The sequence below is a fragment of the Anticarsia gemmatalis genome, chromosome 19 (assembly GCF_050436995.1).
Source record: "Anticarsia gemmatalis isolate Benzon Research Colony breed Stoneville strain chromosome 19, ilAntGemm2 primary, whole genome shotgun sequence".
NCBI classification, from domain to species: domain Eukaryota; kingdom Metazoa; phylum Arthropoda; class Insecta; order Lepidoptera; family Erebidae; genus Anticarsia; species Anticarsia gemmatalis.
The window spans coordinates 4,339,915-4,357,626 of NC_134763.1; the positions used below are offsets into that span (position 1 = coordinate 4,339,915).

At 36.3% G+C, this 17,712-nt stretch overlaps 3 protein-coding genes across 3 annotated transcripts; 1 reads left to right on the plus strand and 2 right to left on the minus strand.

Annotated features, from left to right (window-relative positions):
- Positions 1-247: 247 nt before the first annotated feature.
- On the minus strand, positions 248-6,049 carry beta-Man (beta-mannosidase). Its single transcript, XM_076127033.1, has 12 exons — positions 5,178-6,049; positions 4,656-4,802; positions 4,177-4,325; positions 3,605-3,798; positions 3,094-3,352; positions 2,836-2,998; positions 2,616-2,747; positions 2,332-2,506; positions 1,639-2,212; positions 1,360-1,489; positions 750-1,138; positions 248-577 (listed from the first exon to the last, which is right to left on the minus strand). Exons 1-12 carry the CDS (start codon positions 5,281-5,283, stop codon positions 341-343), a joined length of 2,655 nt encoding a protein of 884 aa, XP_075983148.1. The 5' UTR covers positions 5,284-6,049; the 3' UTR covers positions 248-340.
- A 1,257-nt stretch (positions 6,050-7,306) lies between these two features.
- LOC142981257 (uncharacterized) lies at positions 7,307-10,884 on the plus strand. The gene is made up of 6 exons (XM_076127038.1): positions 7,307-7,382; positions 7,763-7,945; positions 8,280-8,424; positions 9,185-9,328; positions 9,601-9,814; positions 9,889-10,884. The coding sequence occupies exons 1-6, from the start codon at positions 7,307-7,309 to the stop codon at positions 10,771-10,773; spliced, it is 1,647 nt and encodes a 548-aa protein (XP_075983153.1). The 3' UTR covers positions 10,774-10,884.
- Positions 10,885-11,072: 188 nt separating this feature from the next.
- On the minus strand, positions 11,073-17,554 carry LOC142981060 (cytochrome P450 6a2-like). Its single transcript, XM_076126720.1, is given in 5 exon segments — positions 11,073-11,718; positions 14,516-14,767; positions 15,068-15,316; positions 15,991-16,193; positions 16,351-17,554. Coding segments are annotated over 5 exon segments (1,572 nt in total). The 5' UTR covers positions 17,028-17,554; the 3' UTR covers positions 11,073-11,527.
- Between the last annotated feature and the right edge of the window lie 158 nt (positions 17,555-17,712).

Genomic DNA, 17,712 nt, shown 5'->3' on the forward strand with positions numbered 1-17,712 from the left:
TTGTTTCAATCGAATCACCTATCCTACCTATACCTACTTTTGTCTTTGGATACGAGGAGGTCAATTCTACCGTTTTTACCTTGCCGCCCATTCCCAATAACCCAACCTTCGCATAATGGTGTTACCTAATTTAATAACTAATTATTTACTATTGTGATGGTAAATCTATCCCTATCTGAAAATGGATTATTGGAAGGAACCCACAGTGATTATACCTATTTTTAACTAAAAAGAAAAGGCAGCCAAGAACATTTTATAAAACTTTTATTTTTAGTGATAATATAAAAACAAATTATTAAATTCACGTGATATAAAAACAATATTATATTCCCGACTTATATCAGTTGGAATAATACTGGAAGGTGACAGACTTCTGCAGTTGCAGGGGTGGGACATAGATTGGAGAGATGAACTTCAATTTGAACTGTGGTTCAGTGACTATAATGCCGTTATCGCTCCAAACCCCCCTGAGTTCTGTTTCTAACCACAGGAACAGTACTATGGTGTCCACATTCAATTCTACGGTATATTCCAGTTTCTGTTCTTTCGTTCTCAATACTATGTTTGACACGATCATCTGTAACAAAAACGCGTCTGAATAAAATTTTGTTATTATTTGTAAATATTTTTTATCTCCCATCGCACTTGTTGTATATATTTAAAAGAGTTTTTGAATTAGTTCACTTTCACAAATCGTAACGAAAAGCTTATTAAAATGTAAAAAATATAGTAATCATACAATAACTCACCGTTATATTAGGTTTCTTCAGACCAACTATCGAATACAATGGCTTAGGGAAGACGAAATTGTATGGCGAAGATACGGGCGCCTTCGCTTTCAAGGAAAATCTCAAGAACACTTCAGTTTTATCGTTGTCTTCCCAAAAATCAACAGTAATGTCTTGTAGGACTGACGACAGCGCTCCTGCTTGAGCGTTGAACAGTTTTGTAGAAACGGGAGAGAAGCTGCCCCAATTGAAAACGTCTACGACAATCTGAGCATCGTTGATGGGTTCAAATCTATCGTTGATCAGGTAAACGTCTACGTCACCGGTCAGTTTGAACATGGGTGACACAAGTACGGGTGAGAAAAAGTTCTTAGCGTAGTAGTGAAGCATCTTCCATCGACCTCCGTATTCTGAAAAGAAAAATTGTGTTATTAGACCCGTAGCTTATACAAAACATCGTCAATGTTATAACAAGTGATGGTTTTCCCTTCTACTTTCTATGTTGATAGTCGTTCCCAACATGGTTCCAGAGTACGTCCACGATTACAAAAATTTGAGATCTTTTAGTGGAGGACGTAACTATAAAGTTAATGATGCCTCTTCAATCTGTTATGTAAAGTTTTTTACTTACCAATACCAGACCATGTGGGCGCTTGCCAAACATCATTGAGCTGCCAGTACATAGCGCCCATCGTATAAAAGTCTGCTTGACTCTGCCTGTAGAACTCTGACTCGGCCTTTATTGCCATTGCTTGTGTAATCTACAATATTTAGTACAATATTAAATGTTGTAAGTATTTTTGATGGTAAGTTAGAAACCATAGGCTGTAATCTGTCTGTATTATTCCGACCATCATGCTTATATGAGAATTATAATAATAAAAAATAAATATGATAGGTATCTACTTACCTGACTATAAAAAACAAATTTCTCGAAGTACGCAGGGTCAGTTTCATTCAGTTTCATATGAGGTTGTATTTGTAGAGAGATGAATGCATATCCATTGGGAGCGTGCTGCCTTGCTTTACAGAAAGTGCTGTTCACATGGAAGTCTTCTGTAACATTGGTTGCCGTCCTCAAGGTGATCATTGAAGGTAATGACTGCAGGCCGTATTCTGATGAAAATCTCGCTTTAGGGTAGATGCTCTTGTCCCAGTTGTCAGCCAAATAATTGTAGTAATGGGTGTCTCCGAAATGAGGATCGTAGGGGTTGTTGGCAATGTAACCTTCCTCCTCTGATTTGAAACCGTTTGAGGGACTAGACACCAAGTAACGCCTGCGTGGGTCCAGGTCTTCAATGATTGGTCTGATGGTGTCCACGTACAGTTTGACATATTCTTTCTTATATAAAGCGAAGTTGGAACTAGTCTTGAACCAGTTGAATCGTAGGGCTGCTTCGTTTTCATTGTTGCCGACCCAAAGAGCGATGGATGGATGATGCTGAAGACGTACTACGTTTTGCTCAACTTCTTCAATCACAGTCCTATAAAAAGGAAGCAGTATTAAAAATATCGGACAAGCATCCTCATTTCTTCTTTAATAAATGAATGTTTTTTTAGTAATGATATAAATTAGTCAAATTGTAAAATCAAAGGTACTCACTGTAAGAACTGTCGGTCGATGGGATACATGGCACAGGCGAAGGGCAAATCTTGCCAGATCAAAATACCTAACTCGTCGCATTTCTCATAGAAGTAGTCTGTCTCGTAAATACCGCCGCCCCACACTCGAAGCATAGTCATGTGAGCAGCGCGAGCAGAGTCCAGCAAAAAGTCCACTGAACAAAATGATGAACATTAATGAAATCCATAGCAAAATTTTATATTACATAAATATTCTAATTTTTGTATTTATAAAGTTTTTTAAAATGGTGTTCCTCAACTTACCAACATCGTTTTGGCTGATTGCATATTCCGGTAATATATGTGACGGCACCCAGTTTGAGCCCTTCATGAAAATAGGATATCCATTCACTTTGAAGTAAAACGTGAGACCAAGTCCAGCGTCAGTTTTGTTACCTGAAGAAGAAGAATCGAATTAAACTTGTGCTTCATTCACAATGAACAAAATACTTATTGTCAATAGTTATTTCGTTACTATACTTACCCAATATCGAAGCAGCATCATCTTCTATCAGCTGAATAGTTCTGAAGCCTACCTTCACCGACTTGCTCGTGATATCTTGTTTATCCAACGTAGTCATCTGCACGTCCAGATCATAAAGGGGCTGTTCCCCGTAACCATTTGGCCACCAGAGCCTTACCTGGTTCTGTAAATAAAATCAAGGAAAGCAAGTCAACTCAAAAACATTCTAATATATCCATCCATCCATGATATTTCAGGAAATAACTCAAATAATTTTACCTCACTGATTTGCATATCCATACTGATTTCAGCAGTTCCGTCGGTCCTAGAAGTTGTGTTCAAATACAGCCATTTCCTCAAGCTTTGTCGCCCTTCAACTTTGATTGTAGCTGTCAGAATTCCCTTGAGCGGCGTAGGTCTTACACCAGTCTCTAAACGTACAACCACCCTTAAGTGCCAAGTGGAACCGACCTTCTGTGAATGTGTGAGTACTGATCTGATGATAGCTTCGTCGTACACGTGTATGTATACTGGTTTCCTGCAATTATAACATTGGCAACTACAATCTAATAAACTGTTAAGGTATTGGGCTAATTCCCTGCTAAGGAAAAGTGGATTTAATGTTTTTGTATTATCGATTTCGCTTTATAAGTTCAGTGTTTGTTTGCTAGGTCAATGGCAACAAGCACTGTCCTACTTACTTAAGACTAAACCCACGCATGAAAATAAGTGGATTCTTTCCTAGAGGGTCTTGGGGAAAATAAGCAAAATGTTAAAGTTAAAAGTTTACCAAATTCCAATGGAAGGAAAAGCGGGTGCCAGATCCCATCCAAATGACAATTGCACCTTCCTGAGCTGGTTGGCGTGACATTCTCCGTGGTATTCAGGGGGAACGCACTGAGGTGGGGTGAACTCGTTGTGGGATCGAATGCGCGCAGCTTCCACGGGGGAGACGAACGTTATCTTTAACTCGTTCTCGCCAAGCTGAAACATAGCAGATATAATTATTTTACAATGCAAAGTTTTCGTGTATTTGTCTACAAATCGCACTTAGCTCGGCTCTTTTACCGAGAAGGAAATTCTACATCGAAGCATAAATTGTTTTAATAATATATTTTAAAATAAAGTTATATGACGAGTATATGCGGCATGAAATAAAAAAAAATAGTATGAGCGTCGTTTTCTTTTTTTTAATATGCAAATGCATATTTGCTTGCGTGCAAAAAAATCCTTTCGTCTTGTTTTATTTAGGCCAGCAATTCATAAAACTATTTTAACTAGGTACCAGATACTTAACTATTTATACTACATAGACATTCTTTGTTTTCATAACATAAATATCGTAGATAAGGAGTACTAAACCTGAACTTCTTGGTTGATGTCGAACATGTATCGCACAAACATATTATTGCTGGCGCCGATAGGATAGCCATTTAATTCCACAAATGCTACTGTGTCCAACCCTTCGAAGACCAGTTGTATTACTCTTGATTTCAGATCTTGATCGGACACTGGAAATAAATATTGGACTCAATTATTAACCGTTTTGTTATTCATTCAGTTGTAGGAAAAACTCTTCTGAAAGATAAAGACCCTCACTAGTAATATGCCTTCTCAGTTTGGTCTTAATTTCTGCATAATCTGAGTGGTTTTTGCCTTTTACGGAAGTTGAGTTCAATAACCCCTTGCCCGAAAAGCCCTTGGATCTTCGTTTGACCTGTCACCGGTCACTGAGTTATTAGATATGAAGAGTGCAAATAACTAGCTTATCTGAAACTCCCGTACAGTTGGAGTTTCAATTCGACTTTCATTTAAAATGAACAGTATTTTGTTGTCTTTACCTCGGAATCGTCCAGTGTAAATCCACGTATCGTAGGAGACCCATCGTGTGAAGATGTCGTTAAGCCCAGTCAGGATGTTGCCAATAACGCCGGCGTTCTGCAGGTCGGAATATATTCCTCCCGGCACCGTCGCATTACCCATAATAGCTACCGAAACAGTTACATCGTTTATATTTACGTTATAATACGTGTTTATATACTTTCTGTGATTATTTTATACTGTGTTTGTAAAAACAGATAGTTTACTATAGATAATATGTGCGATATTTACACTCGCCTATTGAAAAACAAATAAAAAGGTAATACAATCATATAGCTAATTGGACTTTGTTTTTTAATTATATTGAAAAGAATAAAGAATCATATTTATGTTGCTTTGTTTACCGCGGATTAGCGATATATCAGATACAAAGCATTATCCCGCCATAGATGTGACCTTATTTCATTCATGATAAATAACAAATAAAAATCTAATAAAGAAAGTACTTTTAACTGTATATTTAATTTGAGATTATTACTTACATTCATTTTTGTTTTGAAACGTCCACACGACATCGTTGCTTGAGGATAACGGAATGATTTTAGCATGTATTGATATCACGCCGCACAACAGGATAAGCGCCTTCATTGTTCAAAACAATATTTGTACTGTTCCAATTTGTATCGACAATATTAAAATAGAACTTTGTTCGTAACGTTAACCGGTATCGAGAACTCGTCACTTACTCTATCGTAATGATGCGCCTCGTTTGTTGGTTGTCGATAAGAAAATTATAGGCTATCAGCTCTCAAGTGACCGTTTAGTGGTACGTTTACATGTGCTCAATTATACTTCTGTATCTCTTACACTTGGTACCATGTTTCCAGGTTTGATGAAGTACTGTTTGCAAGTTTGTATTAGAACACTTAAGTTAGGATGTAACCACTTTAAACAATGATGAAAATGATGATTGCACTTTGTAGAAAACGAGGAGATACAATAAAATGTATTCTCCTATTAGCACATATCACTAACACTTTAATTAACACAAATAATTAAATATGATTAAGTGAACGTTCTTTGGTAAAACCAAATCGTGAACTGAAATTATGGAATATTGCGAATCCTCTTATACCAAGATTTTATTATTTGTTTTAGTGAACTGAAGATAAATAGGGTATTATCTAACATCCGATGTGTTTCATTATTGAACAATTTGACCGGTGATGTCACATCACTAACAATCCAGTTATTATCTTCAATGAGTGCGATCGTATGGCGGAGTCCTGTTGTTTGTGCATCAATCATCTCGAGTTTCACAATTCTCGATATGTTTTTGCTATTTGCACTCGACAACGATTACTTTAACCTCTATATTATATTTATTATCAGCTTAATTTTAAGTGGATTGGCCAGGATTGCGAAGATAAAATCAAATTGAACGAGGTAATTGTGTTCTACCCACATGTAATAAGTATGTAAACTGCCTACAAAATAGTAGATGTAGTTAAGCACACTAAGCACTATGTCTGCTTCACCCCTTAAAAGCTGACATTCGACACAACACAAGACATTTTATTTCTCGTATTGATCAGTGATTCAGAATAGCTGATTCAATACACAGCTCAATAAGACGCCACTTTGCGGTATTAATTACTCTAAATCAATCCTTAAACTTTAACATACATACTTACTTTCTGTTAAATGTCTCATGTTGTTGTTATACCTAATATTCTATCTAAATTGGCTTATCTCCTAAAACCTAACTACATCTGCTTTCTCGCTAGATATTCATTGGTTTTACAGATCACATTAACAATTAAAAAGCAATTTGTATTTCATTAAAACTGTTTAAACTGTCACCCTCAGCACAGCCCTTTTTTAAATTAAAAGATATAAACTCCCAAGTAGATACGTAATGCTGGTCAAGTTCAAGGCTTTGTGTACCTTTAAAACCTATTAGTAGTACTCCCAGGCATCTGTAGTTTCATCACATTTCCATTACTTAATTAACATTCTAAGAAAATGCTCTGACATAATCTAACACGGAAGACCTACACGAGATTATTCCACGTCTGCATAGTTGCGTTGTATCTTCATATTCTCAGTTAGTAGGCTGTCTTAATGGAGCGCCTTCGACTGTCTATTGAGCAATCACACTTTCTCTTGGCCCTACGCCATTATTGCAATAATACGATGCTATTTTACTCGGCCGACTGCCGTCAAATCACGATTGATAATATTGCTACCAAAGGCAAATCTTGGTAGCAGTTTTGAATATCCGGATTTATACAATGGACATTAATATTGATGGACCCAAAACCTGGGTTTCGAAGAAGCTTTGAAATAGCTGGGATTTATTCTGTCTTCTTAGACTCCTTGTGGGCATGAATATTTATTCATATCTAATACTCTAATCTAATACTCAGTAACTATTGTAAGGACTAAAATACCCTATTACTATCTTATTCTAAGGTGGTCGTGATGTAAGATGTATGAGAAATCATCAAGAAAAAAGATAAATCGGCAAAAATAGATTTTATGTTATCATACTTGGCATCTTACAAATCTTCTGTCAGTAATAGAGAAATTTTTGACGGTGTCAACAAATGTAAACAAAGATCTTGCTCGATCGTGATATTTATAATAATTTGCAGGAATACCTGTTAAGATGACCAGTGTGACGTTATACGATGAATATCGGTTAATTGAGCGAACCGAAATTGGTATAAACAGAGCATGGCAGGGTACTGTTTTATTGTATTAACTAGTTATTGCCCGAAATAATGATCACAGGCATCGCTTGTGTTGCGTGTTGCATTAAAGATTTTTTCAAATCTTTTTCCTGCAACATTTTGCTCTAACATTTTAACATGTAGCAACATTCTTGTCCACTAGCTATATATATCAATATCGGTAGGTACTTCGTGACGCATGTGAAATTTAGGATAGCATATATTCCCAGGAAGGGCATAGACTTTTTTTCAAAAACCGGTATGAAACGTCCACGTGGCCAAAGATAAGGCAAAAATCTATAAATATTGGTTCATGATTACTACTTGATTGATTACTATATTGGTCCATAAGTTAAGACCTTAGTAGAGACATATTTTATTTGTCATTGTAGGTGCACATTTGCTCCTGTTCTTTCTGGCTTTCGTGTTCGGTTCGTTCTGCACGTTTTGCTTCCACATGCTGATGTACTTGTTCGACGAGAAGTGCGTGCTGTTCCCCAAGCTACTGTCCCTCACCTCCATGCGACACAACGTCATCTACGAGTTCATACCGACCAACAAAGATTTATCTGATCGTGAGATTGTTTATCAATGTTGTAGTAACGTAACTTTGCCTTATTTTGTGTACTGCCACAAAGTAAATATGTTTGGATTGCTGTAGAGTGTAGAATACTCTTACGTTGGCATGTAAGCCTTTAGAATATACCTTACTCTCTTAATATATGTTAGTGAATCTTCTTGAAATGTAGTAAAGTAGGTCTTAAAAGAAATCTTGAAAAAGTCTTAATTCAGATATGTGCTTGATAGTTGTAAAGGCTGCTGAACCCTTGAAAAGCGTGTCTCCACAGCGTATTATGCGCTTTTGAGTATCGGTTATGTAATACATTTATTTATTTATACACTCAACAGTTCCAGTGGACTTTTTGAGCACGCAATGGGTTGAGAAGAGTACATGTGCACTCCCAACATACGTGCCGCTGATCTCAGGTATCTTCGGCCTGGTCTGGACTACCATGTTCCTGATGTGTTCTACTGGAAGCAGGACACTCACTGGGTATTCACCTATTATCCTTTCTTATTATTAGGACTCATCTAGGCTTGCAACAGCGTTGGACTCGATGCAGTAACGTATCAGTGTCGTTGTATTAATTTTAACCACCTCGCTTTTATAACTGTCGGTATCATAATCGCAGTCTCTCGTATACCGGACTAAGTAATACTAAGTATTTAGTAGAATGTTTATCTAGCAAATACATAAGATAAATGTCATATTTAGCCCGCTTGGCAAGAATACGTAACGTCTCCCAGCGACTTCTGCTAATATTGTGCAATGACCAGACTGTTAACAGATTTCGAATCCTTTCTACGTCAATACTATATAATACTAGTTCACGGCCAGTTGCAGTCTGCGGTCGGTAAACAACGTAGGTCAATGACGTAGGCAATGTTTAGTGCGACTTACTCGTTAGAATTAAGTCACAGAGATATTTTAACTTAGCTTTATGGACAAGAAATATGTAGTTGCTGTAAATCTAGAATCTGCAAAGCTTACTTATACTGAAAAAAAAATCCATTAATAATGTATACATGTATACGATCAGAAAGATAGTGGCTAAACAAATTTTGTGAGACCCAACCTTAGCAATTGAACCTGAATTCGCTTGAAACACATTTTGTCAGTAGCCGGTAAATAATGTAAACTTAATTTATTTTTCAGCTAGATACTTTTGAGGCTGATAGTTGATACACCTTCGGTAAGGTTTCTTTATATAGCATTTGTATTGACTACGCTTATATTAGTGAATATTATGCAGACTACAACGGCCATGGCGCGTGCTGCCCCCTGTATTCCTATTCTCAGTGGCGATGAGTGGACTCTGCATCTACTCCTCGGCTGTCACTCATTACGGCCTGCAAGAGCTTTGCATCAAACTAGGAGAGATTACCGGCAGTTCAACGTTCGTAATAGTATCTTACCTTATTTATACACTAATTCTACTTATCCTAGATTGTAAGAATACAGGTATAAATTTAAGCAAATTGCATTTGCAGGGCTACAATTTCGAATTAGATTGACTATAGGAGTATACCGTTCTGCATCTTATATCTTTTCCTACACAGATGAGCTCTTAGTCTTCTTGAGACTTAGGCACGACTCTGTAAAAGAATAACGTCTAATATGGAATAGGACAGCGAGACTATAGTATCGAACGTTAGTAACGCGCTTCAGGTGCACATATACGGTGAACGTGGCGACGCTAACGTACGAGCGGCGCATCCGCGGCGTGTACCAGGCGACGCGGCTCACCATCACCTCGGCGTGGCTGCACACCGCCTGCTGGCTGGTCTCCGCACTCCTCGCCGTCGTACGTGTACTACTCGCCGTTGACTTCCAGCTCGTCAGGGTCAGGGCCGGACTACGAGGAGATGTCGACAAAATAATGGTAACGTATTTACATTCTACTAGTTTTTTAAACAGCTTGACAGGATAACATTATTCCGTAATTTCTATGCACAGGAGAAAAACGAAACTCAAATACGAACAATCTCACCAGACGATCTATGGGTTAATACCGATTACTACACATCCTCAAGCGACACCGATGACGTCCAATTTCCAGTTAAAAGAGGTGCACCCTCTACGATGACAGATGAAATAACTACACTCCATATAAAAGGGAGTCACATGTTATTTTCAGACGAATCCCATTTTACCTTGGTACCTGCAGAAAGGCAAAAATTGGAACGGATCGCAGCATATAATAGAGTGTCCCCAGACAACAAGTTTATTGTTAAAATTATATTTGATTTAATAGATCATCTAGACCTACAAGACGTCAGTAGCCCTGCATTAAGTCCACCTGAGAGTTCCTCGACTGTGTCTCGGGACAGTCAACCAATAGAAATCGTTAGACAATATGGAAGACAGAAAATCGAAATATCACCAAAAGATGTTTCAAGCGATACTTATACGACAGATTCCGCGGATGTAGCAAACGAAATGGTCCGCGAAATAAGAAAAAGGTTATATAAAATGTTGATGCAGTTGCCTATACCGGCGACCCCCTCAAGGAGTATGACAGTTAACAATCCATCTGTTGACAATATAACCGATGAGATGCGGGAGATTATAGAGAGAAGACGCAAAGCAAGTAGAGCAAGTACGAGCTCAGACCAACCAACTGAACGTTCAAAGCGTGTGTCAAATATAAAACATGCTAGTGCTCAAACTGAGGCCGGCAAGAAAACTGCACGTAAATCTGGGAAAAGTGTGGAGAAACATGTTATTATATCAGAAAGAAACTCATCACCTGAAGATGATGAGACTGATCGGTCATCGAAGAATAAGAAAATGGAAGCCGATAAAGAAACGCAAACCGATAGAAAGGAAAAACAAGATTAAAGGGATATTGTTCTTGAGTATGCAGTTTTACGTAATGTTGCATAATGTAAGTGTTTCAGACATTTGTTGCGAGTGGCATCTCAAGGCTAACGTCTCATGCTCACATAATATCTAAGGACTTGGTTGTTTTTACTGAGCAGAAATGTTTCTGCGTAAGAATGAATACATACCTTATTTAACCTACTATGCAATATTCCATATTAGAATTTATACTTACTTCTTCTTCTTAGCGTACCTGCTTAAAAAAGGCATTTGTGAATTAGTTTCTCTTAATAAAAATACAAAGATAATTTAAATATTTTATATTAATTTTTTGGATGAACATTAAATATTCAACCTCAATCGTAAATTCGTCACAAAATAATATCGCTTACTAATATCATCTCTTCTCTAATTAGGTATAACTTAAATTAATCATCAGACATTTTACATAATTAATACAATTATAGAATATAATATTAGCCAGCAGCCCTCAGTTTTTTAACGTGATCCAACACAACTGAAAGCGTAATATCAAAATAGGCGACTTCAACACACTGTGTTATTTTTTCGAAAAACACCAGTAAAATACGTCAAATGTATACCATACCATCTTGAGCTGAAACCCTGTTTGAGCATTAAATTCCACACTACTAAATAACACGGGGAAAGCGCCCTCACCATTACAATATGAAGTTCCTACATGACTTCAACTATTTACTATTTGTATACTAAATGCACGATGCACAAACAAGACCTACAGTCTACCTAAAATTCATTGCTCTGTTTCCAATACTGTAGGTTCGATCTTTCTCAGTTTGATCCAAACGCCACCTTCCGCAGCATAAACTAAAGACGAATTCTTTAATTTCATCGGAACTGCTGTTCTTTCATCAAGTACAAGCTCATAATTTTGCAGCACTTTGATAAGCGCCATCTTGGACTGAATGTATCCTTGCCGCACTCCTGCAAAAGAAAAACCAAATTATACTATGGTACGTTTTTGTTTAGACAACTCCCGCACTAAAGACTTTTACAAACATACAAACAACGAACAGAAAGTTCAAGCAGACCCGAAACAACTTATTTGTAGATCGTACAAATATTTTTCGAACCCACGACGTCCCGGCACGATAGTAGCAGCGTGGCGACCCAAACCACTACGCCACGAAGGCAGTAAAATTTCTATGGTTGGTTTAAATAAAAAGCCGTTTGAAATTAACAAGTGGTTTTTCAGAATTACAATACCTATTCAATTAGGCATTTCTATGTGTGGCCTCAATTAAAACAATGGGTTTATGTGTTTCTAAGCTTGCTGATTTCACATCGATGATATAATGCAATTATTTTGTAAACCTAATCTTTGGCTGAAACGTTTTAACAATGATTATGACGCTCGTAAAAACACATGTTAAGTATTAGACATTTATATGCTTTGCTGATAGCAATCTTTATAGTGTTAAGTAATTAAAAGTAAATGCAAAATTTACGAAAACAAATTTAGTTTTCAAAAAAACACGTCAATAAAAAAAATTGCCATGACGTAAAAAAAGTAGGAGACAAAGGAATAAAAACAAAGTTTATCTACTACTTTATTCACACGCATTCTGTGCATAAAAATATTATAATATTTGTTATGTTATAGACGGAATTCTCAAACAAATTTGCATAATGGTCCAAGTGTTATAAATGTTACTAAACCCAACAAGATTTACAACACAAAATCGGCCTAAATGTGGTCACTCATAAAACAGAAGGCAATTAATTGCATCTATTTAAAATAAAAACTGGTATTTGCGCAAGACGGCCAGTGTTTCGCCACTATCGGATACACTGCTCGGCAGATATAGTGATAAGAAATGTATAAAAATACCTGTCAAAATTGTGCTCATAAAACTTTTCACATACTTTTTAACCAAGACGGTTAATAGCGTAGCCGACTGCTGACCACGCAGTCCCGGGTTCGTATCCTATATCGGACAAAGTGCTATAGGTCTTTTTCTTATTTCTATTAGGTCTGGAGTTAAGTAATGTGCCCGGTATATTAATATGTCGATATTAAATTGCTCTATTAAAATGCGCCGTTGTTGGCAGGTTCAAGGGAGAACTAATAAAATCAAGGCAAAAATCCTCTCATACAAGTCTATTCTTTCTAACAATATCCAGGTCCAACAAATCTTAATTTAAAAAATCCTTGGTACTATAATTTAAAGTCCTAAATTCGTCATTGAACCGGGTGTAATAAACTTATCTACGGAATGACCGCAGTAAAACAAAAATGATTACGTTGTTAAAATCGCGGTCAATGTAACCACATCTGGGTTTGTTAACGTTTGCTTAACCAAGTCGTTGACTCTCGAGCAATGCAGCCGCGATCTCACTGGTCAAGAATAACTACAAAAGATGCGTATACTTATTGATTTACGGTAATAATAGATTTGCACTTAACCTATTCTTGTACCTACTTAAATGATTACGAATAGCACTTGCAGAGCTACGTTAGTACCTTACTGTTTTATGATAGACTGCTGTCTGGAGCGAATTTGGTACAGGTCAGAAACACAAAAAGGTGCCTAAAAATGCCTTTGCCTGTCAGTCATCCGTGTACAATAACTATCGTACTATTAAAAAAAAAATAGTGTCTAATTAATTAATGAAATTATCCTAAAATGAGGTACTAACAACTAAACGACCCCGATTCGTCTATTAGTTTTGGCTCACCGTAAAACTTTAATTCCAATTTAAGTTGTTTTGTACCAACGCTAAGTAGTTAAAATGTCAATCAATTACAACGCCCACTATGCAAGAATACCTATAGTTCAACTGTTAAATTGAATAAAAATTACCTACCTACAACAGTGTAATATCCTAGGTAAAGACCTAGGATATTACACTGTTGTAGGAATAAATCAGTCGGTGGTAAGCCGATGTGGCGACGTCTTTCAATAAGGAAAATGCCAAGTGCAAATGTTAATTGAAGCGGAGTTTCCGTTTAACATTATAATGAGGTTTAATTAAAAGACAACATTAGTCTGAGTATGCAAGAATTCGTGCTATTAGTGTTAATGGACGTAGAACTAAAATTTTCTGCAATTTTAAGCTTTCTAAACTCATTTTTCCCTTCTATGCACTTGTTTGATATACAATTAAGCCAACACATTATACACCTGACAAACTTTACCTGACTGCCATTGAGAAAACAACTTCCATTCATAAATACGAATAAATAATCGTTTCGTAATAATATTTTGTAACCAGATTCCTTGAATCAAGTACATTGTAATGGATCATCGTTCGCCATCAACACCATATAAGTACGCGGCAGGTGCATATATAATGAGCTTCACGAATGATGAGAACTCGTTAATTGTACACAATAATGCATGTTATAACGCAATGTTGGTAAATTCTTTAATAAACTGGTGATAAAGTTTTATAAGGGTCAATTATCGACCACCTGTTCGACTCTGAGAGTCAAAATGTAAGAGGAAATCAACAACTTGTGATTTGTCTAATCGGCTCGAAGATATAGACTGAATAGTTTTAAATTTCAACGTGAAATTAAAAACTATTCTTTTTTGTATGATACCTATGTACGAGTATATCATCATTTCCTACTTCATCTGCAAGGAACGATTCTGGAAACGCTCTACTCGTAGGTTGGTTACGTCAGAGGTTATCTAACTAATTGTTTACCAACGGATTACAAATGGTTACAAACAGTATTTAACAGTTAAAGTTTTTAGTCACGGCATTGACTTACCTAGACATTTCTTCGGACCTTCTCCAAAGGGCATCCAATGACACGGATGTAATTTAGCCTTGTTCTCTGGTGAGAATCTCTGAGGGTCGAACTTCTCTGGCTCGGGGAATATGTCTGGATCCATGTGTATCGCTTGTACTGGTATGAAGACCATCGTTCCCTTCTCTAGGACTAAGTCACTGTTCGGTAGTTTGTAGTCTTTGTTGCATCGGCGGAATAATGCACGCATCGATGGGTGTATCCGCATCGTTTCTGAATACAAATAAATGAGTAGAAATTCATACATTATCTATATTCAGGCTATTTACAGGACATCATGAATTCCTTAGTAATTCATATTTTCCAAGTAAAAATAAAATGCGTTTTAAATATCAAGACAAACTTTTACAAGGTACCAAGATGTTTGGGGTATGACTTTGAGAATTATATGAAAAATAAGTTGATCTTGCTGCTGGTGGCCACCAGTCAAATTGCATTTAGATGAACCATTAAAAAATTATCTGCATTTTCCTTAACAACAAAATTGCAAATGAATTATAAATGAATGCTTACCATCCTACACCATGTTCAAATACACCATTTCATTCTGAGCCTCGTACGTGCACTTGCCGTCATACTTAGCAAGTACCCTGTGGATCTCTTCCCTGGCAATAGCCTGGATGTCAGGGTTCAGAGCCAGCTGGTAGGCTGCGAACTGCCCCGTGGTGGCCGACGTCTCGTACCCCGCGATCATGTACAACATTGTGTTGGCTACAACGTCTGTCATTGAAAACGGGAAATCTGTGACGTGTTTTACTTTACCTGAAATGTTATGATCGTATTTAACACCGAAAAAAATCTGTGATACTGCTTGATTATAGTTTCTTGGTAGTCAGATATCCTCATTTATTTATTTATTTTCTGTTAGTTACGTATGGATTTTTTTTATTCGTAATCCTGGACTACAGGGAATTTGGAAATTATTTCAGGACACTTTAAAAGTCAGGCTCGAGGAAGGGATTAAATTGATTTATATATTATTATTTTAAAAAAACTATATCTAATCTTGACGTTGTCAAAATAACCTAACCCCCTTTAAAAATAATTAACAATGTCAATTAAATTAATTCTATCAAATTAGGTCCGAATAGCATTGTAATGATAATTCAATGTCATAATATTGCAATTACGGCATTGACTCTATAATGAAATCATAATACAGTACAATCTTTAACTTGTTAACTGAACTAGTTGAGCTTGAATTAATTATAAGCGCAATATATTATTAATAACCTATAATATAAAATGTAAATATTATCTCCACCGATATAATTTTTTTAGTGGTTTTGTAAATTTCGGATCTTTTTTATATATTACGTAGCAGCATTGATCAGCCCTCTGTTGGAATGTATGACAAACTAAAGTTTTAATAACTTAAATATTTATTTATTAATACGATAGAATCTAACATTATCACAGGATAATTTTATTCATACCTTTTTCATCAACGATATATCCATTCTTTAACTCAATAAGCGTCTGTAGAAAATCATTCCGCCTTATAGAATGTCTCTGACGATACTCCACGTTACTTTTCACTAGTCCATAGAAAAAGTTCTCTATTTTCGAACTAATCCGTCTGATCTTTAATTTGTCAAATGTGTCTGGAGCAAAGAATGCGAAAGCTCGGATAATTCTCCTAAAAAATAAATAAAACGAGAAAAATTTTAATCGACTGCTATTTTACGTGTAAACTTAAACACATTATTGTTATAAGCTTTAAAACTTGTAAATATTATTTGTTAGCAAAGTAAATGTACACATTTCTAATGAGTACCTAATTTTGTTCTGCTTACCAATAGAAAGACTGATGATCAAAATATTCATGTCCATTTGTGAAGAAGTCTGATCGTGCACTTGTGAAACCATTGCACTCAACACCAAAACCAATATTGCCAATTATTTCCATTGCATATTTAGAGTAGAAATCCGAAAAGTTAACGGTCTCTTTGTTTGAATGTAAAACATCTATGTAATTCAGAGCTTGAGAAGCAATGCCTTCGATAATAGGATACATAGTCTTTAGTTTTCCTGGCGTGAACGTCGGAGTCATCTTAAGGCGCAGACTTTTCCATCGTTTACCAAATATATTGAATAAGTGCACAGCCAAGGGATCTCCCACCCCTCCGGCATATATTCCACGTGATGGAAAGCAATCGAAGTCTTTGATTAACACGAGCTTAGCTATATCAGGATCGTGTATTGACAGAACAGGCTGATGAAAAGAATACATGCCTATGTACGGCAAATGTTTATATTTAAAATAATTATCACAGTAAGGCTGGAAAAACTGTGTTTTCCTTGTAATCACATTTTTTAGATTTCCAAAAATAAACTTTGGCTTTGGACCCACAACACCTCGTTTTTTCCAGTATGTAAACTTGTAACGAAACCATATTACACTGTACACAGTAATGAATATAATAAAAATTAAAGTTTGTGGACTGAACACATGTGTTAAGAAAAAGGACATTTTTTCACATAAAGTCTTAAACTCACGAAATAATTCACTTTTTAAGTAATTTAATTATTCGTTTTCTTTATATAAATTGTCGGAATATAGTATTTAAATGAACGCCATTTACTTGCGGTCGCGCAACGCGTCACGCACGCGGCACCGGCTGGCGAAGGCTGTACACACAACACTAGGCTTGAGTATTTCAAAATGTAAGCCCACTAAGGTTACACATATTCAATGGACTTGAATTTGGATAAGATTGCAATAAACGAGCTTAGATTTGCAATTTTATGCCAGGAAACAAAAAAAAAACGATACGTACAATGTGAAAAAGGAAAACTAACATGCTAATTTCCTAGGAGCTTCTAAAGCCACCGACCATTAGCGCAGGATTATATAGCAAGACCTTCGTGGGAAAACAATTGTTTAAACTCATATTTATTTTTTAGATATATGCATAATATAAAATCGTATATGTTTACCTAAAGCACTTAGTAGCTTTACGTTAAAACGGAAGCCCACTTAAAATATCCAACTTTGCAATCAATCTCAAAACTTGCAATAGAAGACACGCAAGGCCTGCAATCAGTACATGGTGAAGAATAATGCAACCATTGCTCCATAATGTTATTAAAAGATTCTCGATATGAGAGTCGAATTCTATCTAGTTGTAATTTTTGATACCATAAAAAATTGTCGG

Excerpts from the sequence above, each read along its gene's own strand:
- beta-Man (XM_076127033.1), bottom strand. The coding sequence starts at position 5,283 with ATGAAGGCGCTTATCCTGTTGTGCGGCGTGATATCAATACATGCTAAA. Across the intron at positions 4,326-4,655 it reads TTACACTGGACGATTCCGAG|TGTCCGATCAAGATCTGAAA; the intron begins GTAAAGACAACA and ends ATTTATTTCCAG. Across the intron at positions 2,507-2,615 it reads AATCAGCCAAAACGATGTTG|TGGACTTTTTGCTGGACTCT; the intron begins GTAAGTTGAGGA and ends CATTTTGTTCAG.
- LOC142981257 (XM_076127038.1), top strand. The coding sequence starts at position 7,307 with ATGACCAGTGTGACGTTATACGATGAATATCGGTTAATTGAGCGAACC. Across the intron at positions 8,425-9,184 it reads GGAAGCAGGACACTCACTGG|ACTACAACGGCCATGGCGCG; the intron begins GTATTCACCTAT and ends AATATTATGCAG. Across the intron at positions 9,329-9,600 it reads GAGATTACCGGCAGTTCAAC|GTGCACATATACGGTGAACG; the intron begins GTTCGTAATAGT and ends AACGCGCTTCAG.